At 65.2% G+C, this 25,547-nt stretch overlaps 1 protein-coding gene across 2 annotated transcripts in view; it reads right to left on the bottom strand.

The window, feature by feature from the left end:
• Window positions 1-25,547, bottom strand: part of FER1L5 (fer-1 like family member 5) — a 63,643-nt gene that overhangs the window by 26,763 nt on the left and 11,333 nt on the right. For both annotated transcript variants that reach the window (XM_089773884.1, XM_089773885.1), the window contains exons 10-30: window positions 24,530-24,580; window positions 22,234-22,264; window positions 18,115-18,230; window positions 17,355-17,475; window positions 16,965-17,068; window positions 14,553-14,621; window positions 14,077-14,120; window positions 13,600-13,682; window positions 13,408-13,520; window positions 12,206-12,319; window positions 10,316-10,493; window positions 9,324-9,448; window positions 8,175-8,275; window positions 6,399-6,588; window positions 5,882-6,037; window positions 5,667-5,795; window positions 5,247-5,410; window positions 2,923-3,037; window positions 2,015-2,117; window positions 1,460-1,623; window positions 393-569 (exon numbers count right to left, since the gene is read on the bottom strand). In XM_089773884.1, the coding sequence (XP_089630010.1) occupies window positions 393-569; window positions 1,460-1,623; window positions 2,015-2,117; window positions 2,923-3,037; window positions 5,247-5,410; window positions 5,667-5,795; window positions 5,882-6,037; window positions 6,399-6,588; window positions 8,175-8,275; window positions 9,324-9,448; window positions 10,316-10,493; window positions 12,206-12,319; window positions 13,408-13,520; window positions 13,600-13,682; window positions 14,077-14,120; window positions 14,553-14,621; window positions 16,965-17,068; window positions 17,355-17,475; window positions 18,115-18,230; window positions 22,234-22,264; window positions 24,530-24,580 (2,448 nt within the window). The remainder of the gene's footprint in view (window positions 1-392; window positions 570-1,459; window positions 1,624-2,014; window positions 2,118-2,922; window positions 3,038-5,246; window positions 5,411-5,666; window positions 5,796-5,881; window positions 6,038-6,398; window positions 6,589-8,174; window positions 8,276-9,323; window positions 9,449-10,315; window positions 10,494-12,205; window positions 12,320-13,407; window positions 13,521-13,599; window positions 13,683-14,076; window positions 14,121-14,552; window positions 14,622-16,964; window positions 17,069-17,354; window positions 17,476-18,114; window positions 18,231-22,233; window positions 22,265-24,529; window positions 24,581-25,547) is intronic.

The raw sequence follows: 25,547 nt of genomic DNA, 5'->3' as shown, positions 1-25,547 counted from the left end.
GGTGGCCCTTGTGCCCATCACCTCTGGCATCGGGCCTGCTTCGGGCCCACGCTTTGTGCTGGTGGCTGGATGGTGCTTTGTGGCAGAGGAAGGAGAGCGGTGCCAAGGGGAGCCAAGGGGCCTGGGGCGCTGCCCTCCCTCTCCAGCCGGGGACCCCTGGGCGTACAGCTGCGTGGGCCAGTCTGGGGGCCCAGCCGAGATCTGCCTGCCCCGGCGAAGCCTCCAGCTGGCCGACTGCACCGAGCAGCACTATGGCCGGGGCTGGCCAGCGGCCGGGGCCAGGGTCCAGCCATTCCCGTGCGTGGCCGGCAGCGGGAGGAGCTGACCCCGGGGCTAGAACAGCGGCCGAGTGACCAGCCCAGAGCGATGCCCCTTTGCTGCCCGGCTCTTACCAGGGAGCCCTCCAGGAGGAAAATGGGCGCTGCCCTGGTGGGCTGCAGGGGCGCGAGCTTCCTGCGCCAGCAGCGCCGCCGGTACGTGTCCTGGGGCCGGGGCTGCAGGTGGAACTTCCAGCCCCAGAAGGAGGCGTATTCCCAGCTGTCCTCGTCCGCCGGCCTCCGGGCAGCGTGCTGCAAGAACGGGCGGGGCCTGGGGCCGGGGCAGACTCCGCCCTGACCCGCCAGGCCTTTCCCCTCCGGCAGACCCCCGGCTCCGTGGGGCGTCCCCCGTCCCCTGCTGGCTCCGGGAGCCTCGGCGATTCGCGGAGCAGCCAGGTGTCCTGACAGCGCTTGCTCCTTTGTCACGCGACCCCCCAGGGACTGTGGGCTGCAGCCCCCCCGCCCCGAAACACAGCCCCCCCAACCCCCTGCAAACACAGCCCCCCCGGCCCCAAAACACAGCCCCCCCAACCCCCTGCAAACACAGCCCCCCCGCCCCAAAACACAGCCCCCCCAACCCCCTGCAAACACAGCCCCCCCGCCCCGAAACACAGCCCCCTCACCCCCTGCAAACACAGCCCCCCCGCCCCGAAACACAGCCCCCCCAACCCCCTGCAAACACAGCCCCCCCGCCCCGAAACACAGCCCCCTCACCCCCTGCAAACACAGCCCCCCCGCCCCGAAACACAGCCCCCTCACCCCCTGCAAACACAGCCCCCCCGCCCCGAAACACAGCCCCCCCCCCCCTGTAAACACAGCCCCCCCGCCCCGAAACACAGCCCCCTCACCCCCTGCAAACACAGCGCCCCCACCCCGAAACACAGCCCCCCCGCCCCGAAACACAGCCCCCTCACCCCCTGCAAACACAGCCCCCCCGCCCCGAAACACAGCCCCCCCAACCCCCTGCAAACACAGCCCCCCCGCCCCGAAACACAGCCCCCCCACCCCCTGCAAACAGCCCCTCCTGCCCCTGAAACGCAGCCCCCCCCCAGCCCCTGCAAGCACAGCCCCCCCGCCCCGAAACACAGCCCCCCTGGTCCCCCGCAAGCACAGCCCCATAGCGCTGCCATCGCGGCCCCTACCAGCTGCAGAAAGGAGGCGATTTCCTGTTCCTGGCTCTGGGGGCTCAGGTCCCGACAGCGTCTCCGCAGCCAGCGCCGGCGCCGGTGCGTGTGGTACGTCTTCTCCGCCGCGCTCCAGGCCTGGGGGGCTCCGGCGGGCGGGATGCCGACGCCGTACTCCCAGCCTGCCGGAGGAGCCGCGCTGCCTCAGGACCCGGGCAACTGGGCTCCCGCGGCCAGGCCGCCTCCTGCCTGGCCTCTGCTGCCCGGGCCCTGCGGGGCGCTGATCCCGCGACCGCGGCTGCACACGGCACCGCTGTCCCTTCACCAGCCCTCCGGCGGCACAGAGCGCCCAGGACCCCCAGCCCCGCCCAGGGCGAGGGGCTCAGCCTGCACGGCCTGTCTGGCAGGACGGGCAGCTTGTGCTGGGACCTGGCTGCAGCCCTGTCCGGCGGGTCAGCCGGGGGCAGAGCCAGCACCGAGCCCCAGCGCTTGGCGTGGGCAGCGGCTCGGTCCCGGCTCTCCGGCTGCTCCCGCCTCGCAGCCCAGCGGTTCCCCTGGAACGAGGCCACGTACCCGACTCGTCCACCGCTCGGTTCACCTCCACCCTCCAGCTGTCCGGGAAATGCCAGCCCTTGGGGCACACGATGGCTTCCTTGGGGGCGACGGCGGCTCCGCCCTGGAACCGAGCAGCAGGGAGCTGGGGGAGCGGGCGCAAGGCCTGGCAGCCTGGGCATGGCCAGAGTCTCCTGCCCGAGGGCCAGGGGCTGCTGCAAGGGCCGAAGCCTCGGGCCCCCCCCGGATCGGGGCTGTGAAGCGGGGGGGGAGGGATTTCGGGTGGAGCCGTGCTCAGGCTGGAGCGGGCACGTATCTCCCCCAGGCAGGGGCGGACGAGAGTTTTGCGGGGCCTAGTGAAGCACGGGGCCCGGGGCAGCCGCCCCTGTCCTGTTTCCTGCCCACGGGGCCTGGGCTGAGGGCACAGAGCAGTGAAATTCACCCTCCAAGATGACACCTGGTTAACTCTTTTGGGGGCCCCGTGGGCTCCAGGGTGGGGCCAAAGTTCAGAGAGCGGGAGGGGGCTGTGGGCAGGGGGTTGTGGCAGGAGGGGGTGGGGCTGGGGTGAGGCGTTTGGAGTGGAGGAGGGGGCTCTGGGCTGGAGTCAAGGGGGCTGGAGTGTGGGATTGGGGCTCAGGGCTGGAGGCTGGGGTGGGGGCGTGGGGTCTGGGTAGCAGGTAGCGTGGGGGAGGAAGGGAGCTCAGGGCTGGGGCACGGGTGGGGGCAGGGCAGTTCCCCCATCTGGTCAGGGGGCAGGTGGCTCCACGCTGCCCCGCCCTCGCCTGCAGGCCCTGCCCCCGCAGCTCCCATTGGCTGTGATTCCAGGCCAATGGGAGCTGCAGGCGTGGAGCCTCCAGACTAGTGCAGGGTGGGGACAGAGCTGTAGCCCTGGCCATGCTGCCTGTGCCCAGGGTCACCCCTCTCCTCACCGCATCAGTGTTGGGACAAGGGGCCGGGGCCCACTCCTCCCCCGGCTGCCGGCACTCGTTCTCGTACACCTCCTCCAGCACCTCCCGCAGGTTGGTCTCGGTGTCCAGCAGCAGCCTGAGTGGGAGGCCGAGGCCAAGGCCAAGTCAGGAATGTGGAAGTCTCATCTCATGGCTTTTCCAAGGTGTGGCTTGCTGGCTCTGCATGCATCTTCCTCTTCTCTCCCACTGAACCTCAGCAGCGGAGGGCCTAGAGAACCCTCCAGGCAACTCTCCACCAGTGAGGGAGCATGTTCCTCCTAGCCCAGCTGGTGATCTTCTTACACCATGAGGCCTCATACAAAGTCTGAACGCCCTGAGACAATACGCAGACAGGATCCTGACTGGGACAGAGCTAATCTCTCCGGGTCTGTCTACACGACCACGCTAGTTCGAACTAGGGTGGTTAATGTCGTCAATCGAAGTTGCAAATGAAGCCGGGGATTTCAATATGCCGGGCTTCGTTTGCATCTTGCCGGGCGCCGCCATTTTTAAATCCCCGGTAGTTCGGACTCCGTGCCCGCGGCTACACGCGGCATGGAGTAGGTAGTTTGAATTAGGCTCTCGACGAGATGTCACGGTAGTTCAAATTAGAAAGCCTAATTCAAACTACCTACTCCGTGCCGCGTGTAGCCACAGGCACGGAGTCCGAACTACCGGGGATTTAAAAATGGCGGCGCCCGGCAAGATGCAAATGAAGCCCGGGATATTGAAATCCCGGGCTTCATTTGCAACTTCGATTGACTACATTAACCACCCTAGTTCGAACTAGGGTGGTAGTGTAGACATACCCTCCGGGACATGGGCTCATCTATTTTCTGCAATAGTATCCTACAGCAGTGAGTTCCGCAGTTCTGTTCTGCAAGCAGCTCTCTAGGCCCTTCACTAGCTTAGCTTTTCCCATCCTACTCAAACCCTCAGCTGAAGTCACATTTAACCCTTTAACCACCTTGCCTCTCAAGGAGCCTGCACAGTCCAGTGTCACAGGTTAGTTCCCAAAGGCCATCTAGTGCTGTTTCCTGCCCTGGGCCATAAGACGTTTTTGGCTTAGAACATAAGAACGGCCACACTGGGTCAGACCAAAGGTCCACCCAGCCCAGTGTCCTGTCTGCCCACAGCAGCCAGTGCCAGATGCCCCAGAGGGATCCTCACCTGACCCCTCCCCTGTCGCCCATTTCCAAATGGATGATTCTGATATGAACATGCAAATCATTGTTGCAACCGCTGTTCTATGTTTGTACCGAACCCTGTGCACAGTGGCCAGGAGAGATGTCTATAGAAAGCTGATGATTCGCTGCTTCTGTCTGTACGGCTCCTCTGCAGGGATGGCTCGTGTTTGGATTTAAAGTTACGAGTGTCGGCTCTGGGCGTGTTTGCTTCTGGGAGACTCAACAGGCCTGGCCTGCCTACTGACAGCGCAGCTCAGGTGAGGCCAGTCTGCACCTGAGGCCCTTTGCTGTGACCGTGCAGGCTGGTACCTGAGCCAGGGCCGCTGACTAAAAAGGCCCGAGTCAGGCACGGGCAGGCGACCGGCTCATGTGACAAACTCAGCTGGGGAGCTACGGTCGCACAGGGAGAAGGGGGTTCCCGCCACAGGGCCCCAGAGGTTCTCACTCCAGCTCGTCACTTCAGGACCAGCTTTGCCAGGAACTGGGCCCGGAAGGATGGCCGAGCCGGGCGCACGCAGAGACGTGCAAGGCAGCCGAGCATTGCGTCTCTGCCTCCAGCCTGCACCAGGGAGTTGTAATTAGAGTCATTCTGTTTTCTTAACAATTTTACTCTCAACCTTTTCTTTTACCAAGAACCCTTTGGCTGTCAGATGTGAAAGGCCTGGGCCAGCAGGCCTTCTGGGTAAGGGCTGAAGTATGAATTGTCCAGGGACGGTTCAGCAGAACCGTTTCGGGTTGGGCGAGGTTGGTTTTCGTAACCTCCACGTGTCCAGTGTCTCCGGGGGTTGCTCGTGTGACTTGCTGGCCAGTGCGGCGAACAGGCGTGCTCTGTGTGATGGGTTTGGAGCCTTATAGTGAAGAACCCCCAGTTCGGGGCTGTACGTAGCCCTGTCTCTAAGCAGTTCACCCTGATTTGGCCCTCTCAGCCGTGTCCCCAGAACCTGTTATATTACAGGCCACGTCAGGCCTTGCAGAAAATGGTGCAACCTCACCTCCGAGCAGCCTGCTCGACACCGGGGAGATTCCTGCAGCCCCCCTCCCATGTGCTCTTTGGCCTCCTCCAGGCCTGCTCCCACCAACAGGGTCCCTGTGCAGAGCAGGCTCAGAGCCACGACTCACCGCCGCTGCGGCTCCACCGCCCAGTTGCCGTCCCATTGCCAGCCCTTGGGCAGCTGGAACTTGTCCCTCGGGAGACCAATCTTCCCAGTGATGTCCGAGAAGCTGGGATGCTGCATCAGCCCCTTGGAGCCCCATTGCCCAAAGATCTTCACCTGGTTCTCGTACTGGGTGGCACCGGGCGCGACAGACACGGAGGGAAGCGGGTCAGAGCGGGTGCCGTTCCATGGGCCGGGCTGGGCTCTGGGCACCGCAAGGGGGGTGGCGGAGGGGCTGTGGTGGCAGGGCAAGCGACGGGGAGTCACAGTCGCCTGGGCTGCCCGCGGCGCGGTGTGTACACGGCACTGCCCTCCCTCCCCACAGGGACGCCCTGCCCCAGTGGCGAGAGGCCTGCCCCGAAGCTGCCCCCCCGCTCCGCCTCACCGTCTCTGCATGGACCCCGATGGTCCCCTCGCAGAACCGCATGGTCTCCTGGCTGTCGGACACCCGGCCGAGCCACATCCGCACGCGCAGCTGGCCGAGGACGGTGCCCTTTCCGTCGCCCTGGGGGCTCTGCGGGAGAAGGGCAAAGAGTCAGGGCGTGTGGACAGGGCCAGCCCCGGGCTGGCGAGAGGGCAGGGCACTGGCACAGCTCTTACCTGCAGGAAGAGGGTGTGGGTTTTCCCGCACAGCCTGCCACAGGCACTGGGCTCCGCCTTGGAGAACATGATGGTGTGAGCCTTCACCCGGGCATAGGCCACCCGCTTCTCCTTGCACAGCATCCAGATCAGCACATCGGGCATGCTGGCGTGGGGCTGGGGGTGGGAGAAGAGATTGGGTAGATGAGACTGCCGAGGCTGCTCTCCTTCCCATGGCATGGGCAGTGCCAATTCCCCCTGCCGGGCCTGTGGGCAGGCGCAGCTCCAGGGGGACTGAGGAGTGGTTCTGCCCCCCTGCGAGCCCCATAGCACTGACGCAGCATCACTCCTTGCTCCTGCCTCCAGGGAGCCAGGACAGGACCATGCGGAGCCCCGGCTCAGCCCTCGGTCTGGCCCAGCACGGGCCGGGAAGGTGCTCAGCTGCAGCCCCTAGGGGCAGCAGGATGGCGGAGGAGCTGCCAGTGGGCCCGGTAGCTCAGGGTGGGTGTCTGGGAGGCAGCACGAGGCCTTGGCCTACCTCAGGCGTGACAGAGCGGATCCTCTGCAGCCAGTCCTCTCCCTTGGCGATCAGGGTCTTGGGGTCAGTCCCAGCACTCATCCTCTCTGCAGCCCTGGCTACTTGGCTGAGGAGCCGGCCACGCAGGTCTCTCAGGTGCTGATCCAGGCCTGTGGCTGTCACCCGCCCTTTCAAGCTGGGCAGCGGCCGTCTGCGACCAGCCAACAGGGAGAGGTCAGAGCTGGCCCAGCGCAGGAAGAAGAGGGGTCTGAAACTGACCTGCCCGTGCCCCACCAGGGAGAGATGAGGAAGGTAGAATTGACCCATGGCAGCGGGTAGGCTAGAACCGGAAAAGAGGGGGCCAGTCCCCCTTCTGTAGGCAGGGCTGCTCCCTGCAGCCTTTGCCAGGGCTCTGTCCCGTCCAGTTTTACATGCCCACGGGGTGGAGACGCCGTGCCTTCCCCTTGGGAGGCAGCCCCATAACCTCACAGATCTCACGGGTAGGGCTCTTCCCCTGAGCGCCAGCCTTTGGTTTCCTTGCCTCCTGCCCTAAACATTCCCCTTCCTCCTTCGGACTCACACCCCTCAGACCTTGCCGAGTAGTATAAGCCTTGTGGACGAGGGGGAAGTGGTAGACGTGCTATGCTTAGACCTTAGTACAGTACAGAGATCAACCTGCTGCTTGAGACCCGATTCTGGCCCCCTCGGGTTAATAACACCAGGTGTCATTCCCATGCTGCTCAGGGGGCGCCACCCTGCTCCTGGCATAAAAGGGGTTAAAGCCAGCCCTGGGAGCCAATCAGGGGGGAGCTAGCGTCAGCCAATCGCTATAAAAAGGGTTCCTGGAGGCGAGGTGCACACTCTTGCTCCAGCTCTGGAGGGAGTGGGACCTGGCTGCCTGCTAGCAGGGACCATGGACAGAGCAGGGCTGGGAGAAGGCAGGTGAGCTGGGGATCTCAGGCCTGAATAACCCCCAGGCTGAGGCCCGACTAGAGGGGCCCAAGCAGGTACTAAGGCTGCAGAGGAGCAGCCAGGGCAGAAGCAGCAGGTCCACACCCCCTGCCAATGCTGAGTGATTAACCCAGGCGGCCGTTGCCAGCTAGATGATGTGCCTGGCAGTGGGTCACTAAGGCATGGTGAGCATAGGGGGTTGGGGTTCCCTGGGAGGGGAGGACCCCAGGGTGTGGGGGTGCTGTGGTAGGGCAGGGCCCAGAGGGAAAGGGCTCCGTGGTCCTGATATCAGGCCCTGGGGAACGGGGAACCAGTAAGAGCAGGCGAGCCACTGGCGGGAGGTGGGTGCTGCTGAGCCGAGTAATTCCCAGCGTGACCAGCGGGAGGCGCTGTGCTGGTGAGTCACAACTTGCCACAGTGAGGCTAGAAATCCCGGAGCCACTCAGCACCCTGGGGAGGTCTGGCCCCGAGGGCTCCTCAAAGGCACGCCGTGGCTGTGTGCACGGCCGGCCGAGCCGGGGGCCGAGGGGCACGGACTCGCAGGCCTGTCGCCGTGGGCAAAGCATCGTGAGGCCTTGGAGCGTGGCCGGAGCGCAAAGCAATTTCCCCCCCTCTGAGCCGCGCTCCGGGCCGGCCACGTCCTGTGCTGCCCCGAGGTGTCTGCACGGCCGTTAGGAGCTGGTGCCGGCTGACGTGGGCGCCAGGGCTCAGGCCTGCAACGTAGCTCCCGGGCTCTGGGCCTGCCCCGTCTTGCAGGGTCCGAGAGCCGGGTCTCCAGGCTCCACACTGCATCTGCGAGGTCTAATTACCAGGGAGACAGCCCTCAGCCGCCTGCCCCAGGCTCACCTGCAGTCCTCCAGCAGCTCCCTCAGCAGCTTCCTGCAGGCAGGGCCCAGGGCCGGGTCCTTGGCATTCGGGACGGATCTCAGCGCGTCCAGGTTCAGTTTCTGGGGGAGGGGGGGTTAAGTCCGACCAGGTCTGCGGCAGAGCAACCGCGCAGTTAGCGCCCTCTCCAGCCTTTCCATTGACTCCAATGGGCCGGGTCCCCCAGGACAGGTAGCGGGTCTGGCTCGGGTCTCTGGCAGGGGCGGGGAGCCTCTTGGTGGGAGAAAAATCACTCAGGGGCTGCACAAAAGTGAGAAGCAAAAACCCACCTCACTGTGGCCCCCACATCCCCCTCACACCCCAGAGCCTGGGGGAGGGGCTAGGAGATTGTGTGGGCTCCCTAGGCTCTGGGGTGGGGCCAAAAGTGGTTCTTTGTGTGGGAGGGAGCTGCCAAGAAGTGGGCTTGAGGTGTGGGGCTGGGGGCAGGAGGGGCTTGGGGCAGGAGAGGCAGGAGGGGCTGGGGGCAGGAGGGGCTGGGGGCAAGGGGCAGGAGGGGCTGGGGGGGCAGGAGGGGCTGGGGGCAGGAGGCAGGAGGGGCTGGGGGCGGAGGGGCAGGAGGGGCTGGGGGCAGGAGGCAGGGGGGGCTGGGGGCGGGGTGGCAGGGAGGCCTGGGGGGCAGGAGGGGCTGGGGGCTGTCTGGTCCCCACTCTGCTCCAGGCGGGCGAGCGGGGTTCGGGTGTCTGCCCGGCAGTGAAGGAAGCTGGAACGGTCGGGAGAGTGAGCCAAGGCCTGGCTGTGCACCCAGCTCTGCCGCCTGTGCAGGGCGGGGTGCTCCAGGCACGTGCCCGGCGCTGGGCTAGGCCAGCTTTCTGCTGCGCCCCGGCCCGATGTGGTTCCACTTGCATCCAGGGCTGCAGTTTGGTCCGGCAGCCCCACGGCAGACGTCTCCAGCTGCTGCTCCCTCCCGTCACTGGGCAGGCAGTTCCACAGTTTAACCCATCCCCCTCGCCCCACCCCCGACCAGCCTGTGGCATTTAACCCTTCGCGCACTTGCCGGCTGCTGCGCCTCTGCCTGGAGTCGCCACTTTGCCAAGCGGGGGGCGGTTAATTGGCTGGATCGCTCCGCAGCCGGAACTCCCCTGCCCCCTGCACGGCCGGGACCTGACTCACCAGCCTGTCCGCGATGGAGAGCAGGATGTTCAGGGTGTCCATGGAGTAGCTGGCGTCCTCCCAGAAGGAGGTGATGGCCACCATCGGCTTGGTGTCGTACCAGGGCAGGTAGTGATAGTGGTTTCCTGGCCGGTGGGCGGGAAGGGGGGTGAACGCTGGGCTTGGGGGTGGGGGGGAGACGATGGGGTGGAAGCGGCTGGTGGGTTATAGCAGCACAGTGCCCCCTCTGGAGCGTCTCGCCCCGGCCGCTGGCCTGCGGCTGTCGCTGTGGGGCCGCGCCAGACTGAGGACTAGGCCTGGGTCCAGCGATACAGGCCCCTGCTTGTAAGAACACAGGTCGCCCCTGCACCCGTCACAGGGCGAGCGCAGGAGCTGGTGCACAGAGCAGGCTCAGCTGCGCGCCCAGCGAGTCCAGAACCCACAGGGGGCCTTGTGGAGAAGGCCCGGGAAGGTCACCAAGAGCTCTCTCCGCTATGTGCCGGCCCCTTGCCTGAGCTTGGGCTCTGGACACAGAACCCGTCTGGGCCGGGGCTGAAACCCCCGCAGGCTGGTCTGAGCCCATGGGCCAGAGACTTCACTCAAGAGGAGTGCAACTGGGGCAGGGCAGGGGCTGGGTGGCTGCACTGGGGGGGCCCACCACCAAGGGGGTGTCTGACATGGGGTCTGCACCTGGGACTGGCGCAGGGACCACGCGGCCCCAGGGGACAGCAAGACGTGGGTTGCAGTGGGCAGCAGGGGCTCCTGGCAAGGTGACCCCCAGGAGGAGACCTGGTCAAACAACTTCCAGCATGGGGGGCTCTCTCGGAAAATGCCGCGTTGGGAACCCTGCACCTCGCTGGGAGAACGGACGGATCTGCGGGGGCAGGACCTTTAGAAATTCTGCTCGCTCTGAATCTGGCTGCTTGCGTCCCCCCATCTCTGCAGAGCGCTTCCCCCCTTCCCGCCCCTCGTCTGCCCCGGCCAGCCTGGTCCCTCTCCCGCCTGGCCCCTACCGTCAAACACGGCCTGGCTGTACTGGGTGGTGGAGGCGCAGGGCTTGCATGTCACGTCAAACTTGTTGCCGTAGTTCCCGATGCTGACCTCGAACTGGATCAGCTCCTTGAGCGCGGGCAGCATGGTGGCCGAGTAGAAGATGGCGCACAGGCCGTACTTGCGCCGGGACAGGTACCGCTGGCCAAGGGAAGACCCAGCGGCGGGGATGAGACCGGGAGGGGCAGGTGCTGGTGTCTTAGAGCCAGAGACTCACAGGCTGGAGACCTCGGGCGGTCACCTAGTCCTGCCCCAACTCAGTCATCCCAGCCGGGCCTGACACACCTCTAAGGTCGGAGATTCCACCCCTCCCGAGGGAACCCAGCCCCCCCCCCCCCCCCGCAGGGAAACGGTTTCTCTCTCGCCCGTCAGGAAAGACTTTGAAACAGAATGAAATCGCCAGGCTCTCCGGATGTGAACGCGGCCATGGAGGAGTGGGGGGGGGGGGGGGGGGAGTTGGTGAGCATGGGGCGTAGCCCCCTAGTATTTCCTAATATCCAGCCTAGACTCCCCCCCCCCCACTGCAACTTGAGCCCATTGCTCCTTGTTCTGCCACCCGCCCCCACTGAGCACAGCCTCTCGCCAGCCCCTTTGGACCCCCCTGCAGGTAGCTGCAGGCTGCTCTCAAATCCCCCCTCGCTCTGCTCTGCTGCAGACTGAACCAGCCCAACTCCCTCAGCCCCTCCTCGCAGGCCATGTGCTCCAGTCCCCTCAGCATTTTGGTCGCCCCCCGCTGGCCCCTCTCCAATGCGCCCTCGTCCTTTCTGTAGTGGGGGCCCGGAACTGGACGCACCACTCCAGATGTGGCCTCACCAGAGCCGAATAAAGGGGAACAATCACATCTCTGGACCTGCCGGCAATGCTGCTCCTAATGCCCCCCAATGTGCCATTCGCCCTCTCGGACACAAGGGCCCCTGTCGACTCAGCTCCAGCTTCTCTCCACTGGGATCCCCAGGCCCTTCTCTGCAGAACTGCTGCCCAGCCAGTCGGCCCCCAGCCCGCAGCAGGACGTGGGATTCTTCCCCCCCAAGGGCGGGACGCTGCTCTTGTCCTTGCTGAACCTCTTGGCCGCTCTCACCGTAGTGAAGACCCAGCCTGACCTGCTGCAGCAAAGGCACCAGCCGCTGGCGTTTGAGCTCACGGGGTGACTGTGGGCCAGTCGCCGCAGGACAGCTGCCTGAGATGGGCACAGCAACCTCGGAGCAGGCACGGATGGCGGGGGAAGAACCAGGCACGTGCCCTTCGGAGCGAGGCTTTGCTGAACAGCTCCAGCCTGCAGCCCCTTTGCACTTTCTTAGGACCCATGGGATGGCCAGGTGGGAGCAGGCCCCATCTAGGTCCAACCGCGACGGTCGGTCCCCACCGTGGCCTCACTCTAACCCTGCGCAGCGCGGAGCCCGGGCGCGTTCGCCTCTGGCAGCCTGGGCTCGCGCGCAGGGCGCTGCGACTGCATCTCCTTGCAGTGGGGAGGCCAGAGGGCCCCTCCCTGCCACGCAGGCTGCAGAGCTCCTGGGAGGGTCGGCCAGGGACGGCGGTGCCGCGATCAGCCTAACCCGGCCCCTCCGACACTCTCCTGGCACCAAGGGGACAGACCCTGCGGCCCAGCCCCGGGGACGTGTCGGTGCAGGGCTGCTCCAGCCGTGCCAGGGAGAAGTGCCCGGGCTGCCAGGGCTACGGGGCTCAGCGGTTCCCGTCTCGCAGGGGCCACGTGCAGGTGTGTTGGGAGCGAGGGGCCCACGGGCGCTCCCGGCTCACAGTGCCCCGATCGCTAACGAGCGGCTCCCTGTCTGCTGGAGCCAGCCCCAAAGAAGCTTCGTCCCTGTGCCTGGCTGGCCCCAGTCCTGCTTAGTTACCTCCACCCTGGCAGCAGCCTCCGGCGGGATGTCCTCGCTCTCCTGGGCCGAGGGCCCCTCCATGCTGGTGTCCAGTTCCACCAGGACCCGGCCTCGGTAAGCCACGCCCTCCTCCTGCGGGACCACGGGCCTCAGACGAGAGCCAGGGAGGGATGGGAGAGGCAGGGGCTGGGAACCCCCTTGCGAGGGGTCAGAGAAGCAGGGGCTGGATCCCCCGTCCGAGGGGTCAGAGAGGCAGGGGCTGGATCCCCCGTCCGAGGGGTCAGAGAGGCAGGGACTGGGACCCCCCCCGTCCGAGGGGTCAGAGAGGCAGGGGCTGGGACCCCCCCGGCTGAGGGGTCAGAGAGGCAGGGGCTGGATCCCCTGTCCGAGGGGTCAGAGAGGCAGGGACTGGGACCCCCCCCGTCCGAGGGGTCAGAGAGGCAGGGGCTGGGACCCCCCCCGGCTGAGGGGTCAGAGAGGCAGGGGCTGGATCCCCTGTCCGAGGGGTCAGAGAGGCAGGGGCTGGGACCCCCCCCGTCCGAGGGGTCAGAGAGGCAGGGGCTGGGACCCCCCCCCCCCCGTCTGAGGGGTCAGAGAGGCAGGGGCTGGATCCTCCCCCAGTCTGAGGGGTCAGAGAGGCAGGGGCTGGATCCCCCCCCCCCGTCCGAGGGATCAGAGAGGCAGGGGCTGGGACCCCCCCCGTCCGAGGGGTCAGAGAGGCAGGGGCACAGGGAAGCTTTTCCCACTCTTTCTGGGCCTGACATCAAGGGCGAGCAGCTCCGTTTTCCGAGCCCCGGCCGAGATGCTTCCGGATGCTCCACGCGGGCTCTGTGATTCATGGGACAACCCAGGGCAGCAAGAGGCAACTTATGGGCTGGGCAGGAGGGGCAAGGCCTCTGCCAGATTTCTTCCTATTGCAGATTGTGGCCCCACAAACCCTGGTCTCCCTCCCCCCCCCCCCCCCCCGCCAGCTCCTTCCCCTCCCAGGAAACAACAGCCAGGCCCTCCCACTGTGCAGGCGCCTGGAGCAAAGGGGCGTGGGGCTCACTGTGTGATTGGGGAGAGGGGTCCCCCTGGTCCTCAGCCTCCCTGGTCCCATTCATCCAGCGCCTCCCATTCATGCCAGAGGCCTCCTGGCCCCCCGGTGCCTGGGACCCCACCCCGGGATGTGCTCTGCCTGGGATCCAGTGGGATCCGGCCAGCGGGCGGGAAACACTTACACTCCCAGAGCTGAGTTTCTCGTCCGGGTCGTGGAGGCTGGCGAACTCTCTGGGGCTCCCATAGAGGGTGAGGAAGCTGGGTCCAAAGCAGGGCAGGAACCCGGAGAAATCCCCTGGAACCCAGAGAGGGAGGTGAGAGGGCGAGAGGCCCCCGGAGGAACCCAGCCCTGAGGGTGCGGCCCGAGCCCTTACCTTCGATCTCAGCCCCCATGGAGGACACCTGGGACAGGCTGATGTCCGTGGTCCCCAGGACGTCCGTCCTTCCTGCTCGGGCACTGGCAGTGCAGAGGGAGCAAAGGGGCTTTCAGGGCAGCAGGGGGGTGCTGCTCAGCAAAAGGCCCCCAGCTCTGTGCATCCCAGGAGCTCTGGCTTCTGCCAGCCCAGGCCTCGAAGCTCGGGGACCCGGCAGGCACGGACCCCTCTGCCGGGGACAGAACAAACCTCCCAAGGGCCAGCCAGGCTGTGCCAAGCGCACGTCCCTGACCGGCCTTCTCCGGCAACACAGAGCAACGGTCTGAGCACCTCTGAACCCCTCGCAGGCTCCCCCCTGCTGCCCGCCAGTGCCCCGCCAGGCCGCGGGCCAACCACAGCTCATTCCACCCCCTTCAGCAGCCCCCGTCCCCGGGCGAGTCCTGGCCCCGGCTGCAGGGGGGCCCCAGCGTGTCTTACCCGCTCAGAACCGTTAGCTTGATCCTGTCGCACACCGAGGGCAGCTGCAACGGGAAGGGGGTTAGGAGGGCGAGTGCCCCGGGGCCAGGCCCTGGGAGCCCTGGCAGAGCCCGGGTCCCCCTTCCTATGAGCCCCCTGCTTTGGGTGAGCTGCCGTGTGCACGGGGGCTTTGGAGCAGGGCCAGCTGGGGGCGGCCAGGGGACAGGGGAGCTGAAGGGGGGAGAGGGAGGGCTTCCAGCCCCTTCCACTGCTGCAGGGTTCCCCGGGGAGAGAGCCAGGCAGGCGCCTGCCCGGGGGAAAGGACAGGGCATCGCACGCTCGGCGTCACTTCTGCCCCAGGGATGCTCCGGAGCCTGAGCTGCAGAGGCCACCGTGAGGCTCTCAGGGCTCCGTGGCAGGAGCTCCCGCCCCTCTCGGGAACGCCGATGTGGAAAGGGGCCCTGCCAACATCCCTTCCTGCCCCTCGCCCATCTCACCTGGACGGGAAAGAACAGCACCTGGTTCCACTCGGGGTTGGCGTTCCGCGGTATCACGCGGGTTCGGCGCTGGGAACGGGACATGACTGTCAGAAACCAGAGAGCAGCCGCCCGGGGGCTCAAACCGGTTCCTGGGCGACGGTCCCCCCCGCAATCCGACTTTGCTGCCGGCAGCCTCACGGAGCCTTAGCCGCCAGGGGGCTGGGTACTGTCTCCTGGCCTCCCAGCTCCGTCGCCATTGTGGGCCCATTGGCCCGGGGGACCTGGGAGCTTTGTGCCCCACCAGGCAGCTGGGAGACTGGCAAGGAAAAGCAACGCGGCTCCCCCCAGCTCAGCACATCAGCCTGTCTGAACGGCAGGAGGTTCGTCCGCTCTCCCTGGGAGGGGACCAGGCCCACGACGAGTGGGCAGAAGATGCTCGTCGGTAGCATCCTAGGGCCGATCCCGGGAAGCCGGATGTCAGTGAGCTAATGGGTGTGCTGGCTGTTAGGCCTGATTATGGGGCTGGTCCGTTCCACCCACCCCGCAGCGGTTACATCACCATCTTCTGATGGGCCCTGGGCCTGGCCCTGAGAAGTGCCCTGAACAGACCAGTCCTGAGAGAGGGACCAGCTGACCCCGCGCACCCCGCTGGGATGTGAGACCCCCTTTTCCTTGCTCAGAGAGCTGGCTGTGTCTGTGGCAGGCGGGGTGGGGGAGGCGACAGCTTTCATTGGACCAGCTTTACTGGGGCAGAGACAAGTTTTCCAGCTTCACAGTCCCTGCTTCAGTGCAGAAGAGCTCGAAAGCTTGTCTCTGGCGCCAGCAGGAGCTGTCCCGGTGAGAGATCCCCTCCCACCCCGGCACTGCCAAAGAGGAGCAGTTTTCCTCCTGGGCGCTCTCTCCAGCTAAGGGCAAAGGGAAGAAGGCTTGTTGTGAGAAGAGAAGCCTGGCAAAATACTTCACATTTCTGGTAGGGTTGCCAGATGGTTGAAACAAAAATACCGAACATCCCCCCCCAAAAAAAACCCACCGGGAAAAAATTCTGTTGAAGGGAAAAAAAGGGGGGGGGAGGCTAGAGCAGGGGGCTGGACTTGATGACCTTCTGAGGTCTCTTCCAGTTCTATGGTTCTATGATTCTAAGTTGTTGAGCAAAAAAATAAAATAAAGCAGCATTAAAACAGCATGTCCCCTTTAAGAGTGAGTGCAGGGATAGGAACAGAGGAGCGCTTGAGCACTAAGACCCAGGGGAAGCACTTGGTCTGCAGCCATTTTGCGCCAGCAGCCTTGTGGAACTGGGTAAGCCTGGGGTCGGGGGTTGGAGGGCTGGGGGTGTTGGGAGCCGGGGGGTCTCGGGCAGGCTGGGCGCCGAGTGTTTGTAGGGTTGTCAGGTGCCTGGCCTGGGGAAAAAGTCAGAAAATACCGGACATTTTAGGTGTTCGGTATCCTCTGAATTTTTTTACCGGACAGGAGGCGAAAATACCGGACTGTCCGGGTGAACACCGGACACCTGGCAACCCTAATCCGGCGCTTTACTTGTCTCCATCTCCTCTATCTCTGGCAGAAAGTGAGAGCATTTTCATTGCGCATTTGCTGCTGAGCAGGCTGCGAGGTCTGGGCGTACCCAAGACTGGAGCACTTTGGCCCACGTATTCCATCCCGAGGAATATCACACGCCCCGTTGGACACGGCCACCAGGGACGGCAATTCCTTGGCTGTGCTGCTGCCAACACATCCTGCTTGGACTCAGTGGGTGCGTCTACAAAGCAGCGTTATTTCCAAATCGCAAGGAGTAAAAAGCGATTTCGAAATACTGGCGAGCTGGAGGACTTCTTGCTCCGACTCCTGTAACCCTCCCTCCGGAGGAGCGAGGGGAGTCGGAGGAGGGGTGCTCGTCCTTCCACTTCCTGCTGTAGACGGCGACAGAAGCCGAATTCAGCTATTTCCACTTCAGCGGCACAATTGACGTAGCTGAATTCAACGTGTGCCCTGCAGCGTAGCCGTGAGCAAGTTCGCTACGGACACGGCCAGAGAGCAGCAGCCACCCCTGGTGCCGTGGAAAGGGAAGGACGCGGGACTGCTCTCCGGCGGGCCGGTGTGGATGTGCCCTTGGACAGGGATTCGGCTTTGCGGCCTGGGGGTGCTCCCATGTCTGCGACAGCACCTGCCACCAACAGGCTGGTGAGTATCTGCCGCGCTCTGGCTGCCGTCGTCCTGCTCAGCTGTGCGCTACCACTAGCTACCGGGAGCTCCAGGGGGAGCTGAATTCTGTGGCCCCTGGTGCCAGGGCATTTCTAGGGGCCACACGACTGTTTCATGTTAGCGTTCAGCGTACAAGCCTGGCTGCTGGGCAGGCCATAGATAGACACTGGAGCTTTTCCCGCGTGTGCTGCGGAACACGCCCCTTTCTGACGAGCGCTGCATGCGACCTACCGTCTTCCCTGCAAAACTAACTTCCACCGACGGGTCCACCCCGACCCTTTTGTTGACGTGCAGCTGGAACATGGAGCGGAAGTAATGCAGGCAGGAGTCCTCCACTGGAGAGGGCAGAGAGACGCGGTGTCAGGGAGCTCTCGGCCGGCGCCTGCTGCAGAGAGACCCAGGGCCTCCCCGTATTTGGCTTGTACAAGCAGCATTGCCCCCGGCTCCTTTGGAGCCCTCCCTGCGGACGGGTGAGCACAGGGACCCTCAGACCCGGGCGTTACCTGTGTTCTGGGAGGAGCCGCAGGGCTGACGGCACCATCCCCACCCAAAGAGCAACCCCCTGAAAAGTCTGGCTCCCAGTCACCTGCTCTGCCTACCCGGCCAGGGAGCCACGCTTACTCTGGGGCAGATCCTCCGCTCTGTAGACACGGAGCTGAACGGTGGCCAGGCACACGGGCATCGCTGGCGGCTTGAGAAGGTTGGATTCCACGTCCTCGCTCTCTGCAGGCTTGTTCAGGTCCTGAGCGAGGAGAGAGCAGGCTGAGGACGGAGACAGCGGCTCACCATAACCCAAGGCAGGCCCACAGCCATGCCAGGGATGTGGCTGCCTGAGCCCAGGGGTGTCCCTGCTCCGGGGAGAGCCACCGGCCGTAGGGAGCAGGAGAGGGATTCTTTGCAGCCCGGGCAGGGGCAGGGTCAGATCCTGGTGTCTCAGGAGCGATGGGGGCTCTGCCACTGGCTCCAGGGGCAGGAAGATTGAGCCCTTGCGCTGCAACCGGGAGGCGCCCTGGGGCACCTGGGTAGGGTGGTGGCCGGCAGCAGCCTGCGGATGGGTGGGGCGTGAAGCCAGGTATGCCAGGGTGAGTGCAGATGTTAGCAACAAGGTGCACCAGGGACACAGGGCAGCCACTGCTGACCCCACAGCCCTGCTCAGCCTAGCCGGTAGGCGGCCCAGAGAGTTCCAGCGAGGGCCAGGAGGGGTCGGGGGAAGCCCAGGAGCAGCCCAATGCAGGTGCTGGCCGTGTTCACGTTGGAGGTTTCAGCAAACCCAAGCCCGCGGGAGGGAGCTGCGGTGGTTTGGGCGCTGACTTGGGGAGGGGGGTAGGAACTCAGCAGATCCCAGCCCCCCTCCCGTCCTTTCCCTGGGGGGGGGGGTTACCAGGGCCTGGTCCCCAGCTCCGAGTACACACAAGCTGACTTGCAAGTAGCCTCTCAGGCCAGTATTCAGATGCGTTGGATGGTAAAGGCTCAGCCACTTCCAGTTGAGAGCGTGACCTGGGGGAGAAGGACACAGGGGCTGCTGTTTGTGCGATGGCTTGTGTTCTCCCTGCCCTGCGCTCAGCTTTGACACGCCCCGCTTCCAAAGCCCGAAGGGACCACCGTGATCGGCCAGGCTGACCTCGACACTCGCCCCGCTTCCAAAGCCCGAAGGGACCACCGTGATCGGCCAGGCTGACCTCGACACTCGCCCCGCTTCCAAAGCCCGAAGGGACCACCGTGATCGGCCAGGCTGACCTCGACACTCGCCCCGCTTCCAAAGCCCGAAGGGACCACCGTGATCGGCCAGGCTGACCTCGACACTCGCCCCGCTTCCAAAGCCCGAAGGGACCACCGTGATCGGCCAGGCTGACCTCGACACTCGCCCCGCTTCCAAAGCCCGAAGGGACCACCGTGATCGGCCAGGCTGACCTCGACACTCGCCCCGCTTCCAAAGCCCGAAGGGACCACCGTGATCGGCCAGGCTGACCTCCACACACGCCCCGCTTCCAAAGCCCGAAGGGACCACCATGATCGGCCAGGCTGACCTCGACACTCGCCCCGCTTCCAAAGCCCGAAGGGACCACCGTGATCGGCCAGGCTGACCTCGACACTCGCCCCGCTTCCAAAGCCCAAAGGGACCACCGTGATCGGCCAGGCTGACCTCCACACACGCCCCGCTTCCAAAGCCCGAAGGGACCACCGTGATCGGCCAGGCTGCCCTCGACACACGCCCCGCTTCCAAAGCCCGAAGGGACCACCGTGATCGGCCAGGCTGCCCTCGACACACGCCCCGCTTCCAAAGCCCGAAGGGACCACCGTGATCGGCCAGGCTGACCTCCACACTCGCCCCGCTTCCAGCCACCTGGTCCAGCTTCAGTGCCCAGCCACTAAGCCGTAGGGGACCTTCCCCTCCTGGACGTCCGAGCTCACGGGCGAACCTTTGTTCCCCAGGGAGCTCCATGCCCCCGGCCGTCCAGTCCCCCCCCCCCTTCTCTGCCACGCGGATCAGGACAAGCTCCCTGTGCTGGTAAAGTGGGAGGGGGCGTTAATCTTGTGACGTGGGGTCCACCCTGCCCAGGACTGGAAGGGCTTATGCCCTCCCAACGCCCAGGCTGCCCTGGAGGGAGCAGGGAAGTGACTGCGGACAGGCTCGCAGTGGGGCAGGAACCGGCCTTGAAAGCCAGGATGCTGTGACGGAAGCGGGGGCTGCTGCTGGGACAGCCCCCTCCCCCGGGGAGGAGGGAGGAGGCCTTGGAGCTGGAGCCCCCAAGAGCAAGGAAGGGGCCGAGGGGTGGCAGGAAGCAGGCCGGGGAGGAGCAGGGAGGCTGGAGTGCCTGGGTGGGGGGCGTGGAGAAGACAGATGGGGCTCTCCGGGGTGGGACCTGAGCCCTGCAGCATGTGGGGAAGAGGGACCCCAGGAGGAGACGCGAGAGGAAGGGTCAGCTGGGGAGGCCGCTGGGTTCGTGCTGGGAGAGCCGGGCAATTGGCCAGTTACTGCGGGTGCCTGAAAGCCGGACACCTGGGAAGCAAGCGGAAGAACTGGGAGTCCTGGCACAGTGCAAGAGCCGAGGTGTGACGGGAAACACAGACTGGGAAGGTACTCACCTGGCTGAGCACCGCCATGGAGGGTAGAAACCGGGGGCACTTTTCTGTGGAGGGGGCGCGGGGTTTGGGACAGAGGTTGATGCAGACGGGAGCCTGGGGTAAGGGACTGGGGTGCAGGGGGTACAGGTGCAGGAGAGGGTTCTGGCCTGGGGATGGGGTGCAGGGGTTTGGGTTATCCCTGGGGGCAGGGGACTGGGGTGCAGGGGTTTGGGTTATCCCTGGGGGCAGGGGACTGGGGTGCAGGGGTTTGGGTTATCCCCGGGGGCAGAGGACTGGGGTGCAGGGATTTGGGTTATCCCCGGGGGCAGGCTACTGGGGTCCAGGGGGTACAGGTGCAGGAGAGGGTTCTGGCCTGGGGATGGGGTGCAGGGGTTTGGGTTATCCCCGGGGGCAGGGGACTGGGGTCCAGGGGGTACAGGTGCAGGAGAGGGTTCTGGCCTGGGGATGGGGTGCAGGGGTTTGGGTTATCCCCGGGGGCAGAGGACTGGGGTACAGGGGTTTGGGTTATCCCCGGGGGCAGAGGACTGGGGTGCAGGGGTTTGGGCTATCCCTGGGGGCAGGGGACTGGGGTGCAGGGGTTTGGGTTACCTCCGGGGGCAGGGGACTGGGGTACAGGGGTTTGGGTTATCCCCGGGGGCAGAGGACTGGGGTGCAGGGATTTGGGTTATCCCCGGGGGCAGGCTACTGGGGTCCAGGGGGTACAGGTGCAGGAGAGGGTTCTGGCCTGGGGATGGGGTGCAGGGGTTTGGGTTATCCCCGGCGGCAGGGGACTCGGGTCCAGGGGGTACAGGTGCAGGAGAGGGTTCTGGCCTGGGGATGGGGTGCAGGGGTTTGGGTTATCCCCGGGGGCAGAGGACTGGGGTGCAGGGGTTTGGGTTATCCCCAGGGGCAGGGGACTGGGGTGCAGGGTCTGGGAAGGAGTACGGGTGTGGACCCGTATCCCGGAAGAGGGACACCCTGAGGTACCTGGCTGGGTCACAGGGGCTGGCAGCCCGGGGCGGGAGGCAGCGTGACGGCGTGTGACCATGGGAAAGGGCATCAGCCCAAGGAGCTACCCCCCAGAACGCCCAGGAGACCCCAGCAGTGAACGGACCCTGGAACAAACCCTCCAACCCTCTCCACGGTGTCAGCAGCCGTCAGGCTGGGCCCAGGGTCCCAGCCGCGCCGAGTGCAGAGGTCCAGTAACCCCTCTCTGCCCGGCGCCCCAGGCCGGAGGTAAGGGCCTGTCAGCCTGGCCTGTGCCCTGGGCGCCCGTTTACACTCCGCCGCGTTCAACGGTGCATTGTTTTCTTGCGCCCCCGGTCGCGCTGAATCAGGGATCTGTCCCTCTGCCAGTCACCGCGCCCCCAGCCTCTGGCCCCGGCGGGCTTGGCACTGCTGGAGGGGGCCGGCTCGGTAACCTTAGGAGAGGAGCCCCCCACCCCCCAAAAACCCACGCGGTCCAGGACTGCGAGTTGGGAGAGTAGCTTTAATGTGGGCGGGGTAGCCAGTGTTCCACCCCCTCCGGCAGGTCCCCAGGGACGCGAGGAAAGGGCCCAGGGCCCCAGGTACGGAGGGGGTGCTGCAGTTGGTGTATGGAGCAGGAGAGCTCCTGTGTTCTGGGAACATGGTCCCCACATGGGGCAGCAAGAAGGAAGCGGGGCTATTAGGCCAGTGCCCTTGGGGGGGGGGAGAGATGGACGAGGCGCCCCAGGGACGAGAGGGGCCGGCGTGAACCCCCGATTTGTATGTGGTCTGGTGGGAAGATGCTTACAAGGGGTAGGGGCGGGGCAGCCCAGCCCATGTGCGATGGGTGTGTTGACCCGCACGAGGTCAGGAAGGCTTAATACCCTCTGCCCCACCTCAGCCACACTGGGTATGCTCCAAGGGCTGGAGCAGTATGAACGGGGCTGGGGGAAAGGACCTGCAGGAGGCGCTCGAGATGGACCAGCCGGAGGCCCTGATGATGGGACCCAGAGGCCTGGGAGACTATATGGAGCCTCCAGATCTGGTGGAACTAACTGCAGGAGGAGGCTCATGTTGTGGAGCCTGATGACCCTGAAACTCTAGGGACCCCCAATGCCAGAGCTGGCAGGAAGTGACCCAGGGAGGGTGCGTGAGGAGTGGCCCCCCAAGTGAGCTCAGTGTGTGTCGGATCCCTGCTGAGCAAGTGGGGCATTGCTCCCCCACGGATAGAGCCCTGTGTTGGGGTCTGGTGGAGTAGGGCAGGCCCGGACCCCCTACCAGGGCTGCTGCCCCAAACCCCTGTAACTCCTGCCATTAGGCTGTACTGCCCCGAACGGAGGGAAATCATCACAGTCTCTCGTCATGGGGCTGTGCTGCCCTATACCCCAGGGCTGTGGCCATTGGGCTGCACTGCCTTGGGACGAGGCACCATCGAATCACGGAGGCTCCGCGAACAGCCTGCACCTACCGGGAGAGTCGTACACGTGTCCCACCTCCAGCTGCGAGAGGGAAACAGCAGGTTAGGGGGTGAGAGTCTCTGCAGTGCCGGGCATTCTCCCCACACTCCCCATTCAGGCTGCTCCAGCCCCCACCAGGTGGGGAAAGAGGCCGGAGCAGCCAAACAACACGCCCACGATTTGCAGCAGGGCTTGAAGTAGAACCGGGCCCCTCTTGCAGTGGAAACGCAGCCCGAGGCCGCCCTGCTGCGGCGTCTCAGTTCTGTGCAGGACGAAGCTGCCGCGTGGCTGGAGGAGCAGCTCGCGCTCGTGCAGGCAGAACAGCGTCGGCAGGGGAGGCCTCCTGTCAACGCGACGCCTGGCGGCGGAACTGCCTCACTCGGTAAAGGAGCGAGGTGGGGCCGCCACGGCGCGTACAGCCACGCGGCTCCACCGCCACGGCACGTGCAGCCACGCGGCTCCACCGCCACGGCGCGTACAGCCACGCGGCTCCACCGCCACGGCGCGTACAGCCACGCGGCTCCACCGCCACGGCGCGTACAGCCACGCGCCTCCACCGCCACGGCGCGTACAGCCATGCGCCTCCACCGCCACGGCGCATACAGCCACGTGGCTCCGTTGCCACGGCGCGTACAGCCACGCGGCTCCGTTGCCACGGCGCGTACAGCCACGCGCCTCCACCGCCACGGCGCGTACAGCCACGCGGCTCCACCGCCACGGCGCGTACAGCCACGCGGCTCCACCGCCACGGCGCGTGCAGCCACGCGGCTCCACCGCCACGGCGTGTGCAGCCACGCGGCTCCACCGCCACGGCGCGTACAGCCACGCGGCTCCACCGCCACGGCGCGTACAGCCACGCGGCTCCACCGCCACGGCACGTACAGCCACGCGGCTCCACCGCCACGGCGCGTACAGCCACGCGCCTCCACCGCCACGGCGCGTACGGCCACGCGGCTCCACCGCCACGGCACGTACGGCCACGCGGCTCCACCGCCACGGCACGTACAGCCACGCGGCTCCACCGCCACGGCGCGTGCAGCCACGCGGCTCCACCGCCACGGCGCGTACAGCCACGCGCCTCCACCGCCACGGCGCGTACAGCCACGCGCCTCCACCGCCACGGCGCGTACAGCCACGCGGCTCCACCGCCACGGCGCGTACGGCCACGCGGCTCCACTGCCACGGCGCGTACGGCCACGCGGCTCTACCGCCACAGCGCATGTGTTTCTGCAACCCCAAGCTCACGCCTAACGCCCGGCTGCGGGGGAAGGGCTGACGGGCGGGGAAGGAGACAGGGACAAGCGGCCACAGTTACAGAGCGCAAGCCACTTTCCTCCCAAGGCCCACGTGCCCGAGGCAGGAGCAAGTTCAGGCTCCGTTTGTCAGCAGCATCTTAACGAAGGGCAGGCGTAAGGACGGAGCGTTGGCCCGAGAGCTGGACACGGGGGGATTGTGGAATAGCCTCTTGGGAGTCCCGTGGGCCAGGCTTTGGCCTCTCTTCAGTGTTGCCCTGGGAGCCCACCTGCGCACACGTGGCTAGAGCAGCCCCCGGGGTAGTGCTGGGGGAAAGGGACACCGGGTCCCCGCAGAAGGACACGAAGGGGGGACTCCCTGCCCTAGGCGGATGCCCTGGCCGCGTTCCTCCGGCCGTGCGCAGAGCCTGCCTGCCGGCGCCACGCCCAGCGCGCCGGCACCACGAGGAGCCCTGTGGCACTTGCACCGACACTGTGGCAGACGCTGAGGAGCCACGGGACTGACCCGGCTCCCTCAGAAACCATCTGCCAGCTGGCTCCAGCGAACTGCCTCGGCCAGAATCCTAGAAGCCCAGGGCGGGCAGAGGCCTCAGGAGGAGCCGAGTCCAGCCCCCTCCCAAGCCAGGACCAACCCAACGCAATCAGCCCAGCCAGGGCTGTGTCAAGCCAGGACTCAAAACCCTCCAGGGATTCCACCCCTCCCGAGGGAACCCCTCCCAGTGCTTCCGCCCTCCTAGCCCCCCGCTGCGAGCTGAGCCCATTGCGCCTCATTCTGCCCCCTGCCACACTGAGAGCAGCCTCTCGCCAGCCCCTTTGAACCCCCCTGCAGGTAGCTGCAGGCTGGTCTCAAATCCCCCCTCGCTCTGCTCTGCTGCAGACTGAACAAGCCCAAATCCCTCAGCCCCTCCTTGCAGGCCATGTGCTCCAGCCCCCTCAGCATTTTCACTGCCCTCCGCTGGACCCTCGCCGATGCGTCCACACCCTTCGGTAACGAGGGGCCCAGAACTGGTTGCAGTTCTCCCCATGGGGCCTCTCTAGATCAACTGTCACTCACCTTGAACACGCCAATGATGGAATCAGCTCGCACAGCCCTTGAGTTCAGCACCTAGCAAGCAGACCCAAGCCTTTGGTTCATCATTCTTGTGCTGGGGTATAAAGTCCCTTCATCCCTCCCTGCCCCGAAGGACGATGCAAGGGGTCTATTGCCCACAGGTGCTGGCGTGAAGGGGCTGTAAGTCTGATTCTCCAGTGTCTTGCACCCTGGCTCATCACTCAGCCTGTGTAAAATGCTACAGAATCAGAACTTTGCCTGCACTTGGCCCAGAAAAGACGGCACAAGGTGCAAAGCAGAGAATTGGGCTTCAAGTCTCCAAAGCCCCAATGGCCCGCAGGCTTGGTGAATATAAAGTTCACAGACTGATACATCTGAAGGCCAGAAGGACCGAGTGTGACTGTCTGACCCTGCGTAACACGGTCACAGGACTCCCTGCGCTTGTTCTTCTGGGAGGCCCATCGCTGTGGCTGAGCTAAAGCAGAGGTTTTAGAAAAGCATCCAACCTCCATTTAAAACCGGTCTGTGATGAAGAATTCACCATGCCCCTTGACACCGTGCTCCGGTGCGTCACACCCTGGGTTAGAAACGTACTCCTTGGCTGTGTCTACATTGGCACCCTTTTCCAGAAAAGGGATGCTAATGAGACCAGTCGGAATTGCAAATTCAAGTAGGAATAAGGGATCTTCCGGAAAAGGGCTTATTTTCCGCAAGATCCCGTCTAGTCTGGCGCTTTTCTCTGGCAAAACCCCGAGCCGGAAAAAAGCGGCAGCCATGTTCATGCAAATGCCGCAGGGGATATTTAAATCCCCCGCGGCATTTGCAATTCCGACTGGTCTCATTAGCATCCCTTTTCCGGAAAAGAGTGCCAATGTAGACACAGCCCTTATGTATAGGCTGCACTCGCCTGGCTTCAGCTCTCAGAGACTGGACTTTGTTACCCTCTGGCTGCTAGACTGAAGAGCTTGCTTGTCACCTGGCCTTATATAGGAACTTCTAGACTGTGTCCAAGTCACTGGGC

This window comes from Pelodiscus sinensis, chromosome 28, assembly GCF_052426305.1.
Source record: "Pelodiscus sinensis isolate ZL-2025 chromosome 28, ASM5242630v1, whole genome shotgun sequence".
In the NCBI taxonomy this organism is placed as follows: Eukaryota; Metazoa; Chordata; order Testudines; family Trionychidae; genus Pelodiscus; species Pelodiscus sinensis.
Note: the sequence above shows the minus strand (reverse complement) of the source record. Positions and strands in the feature narration are given on the sequence as shown.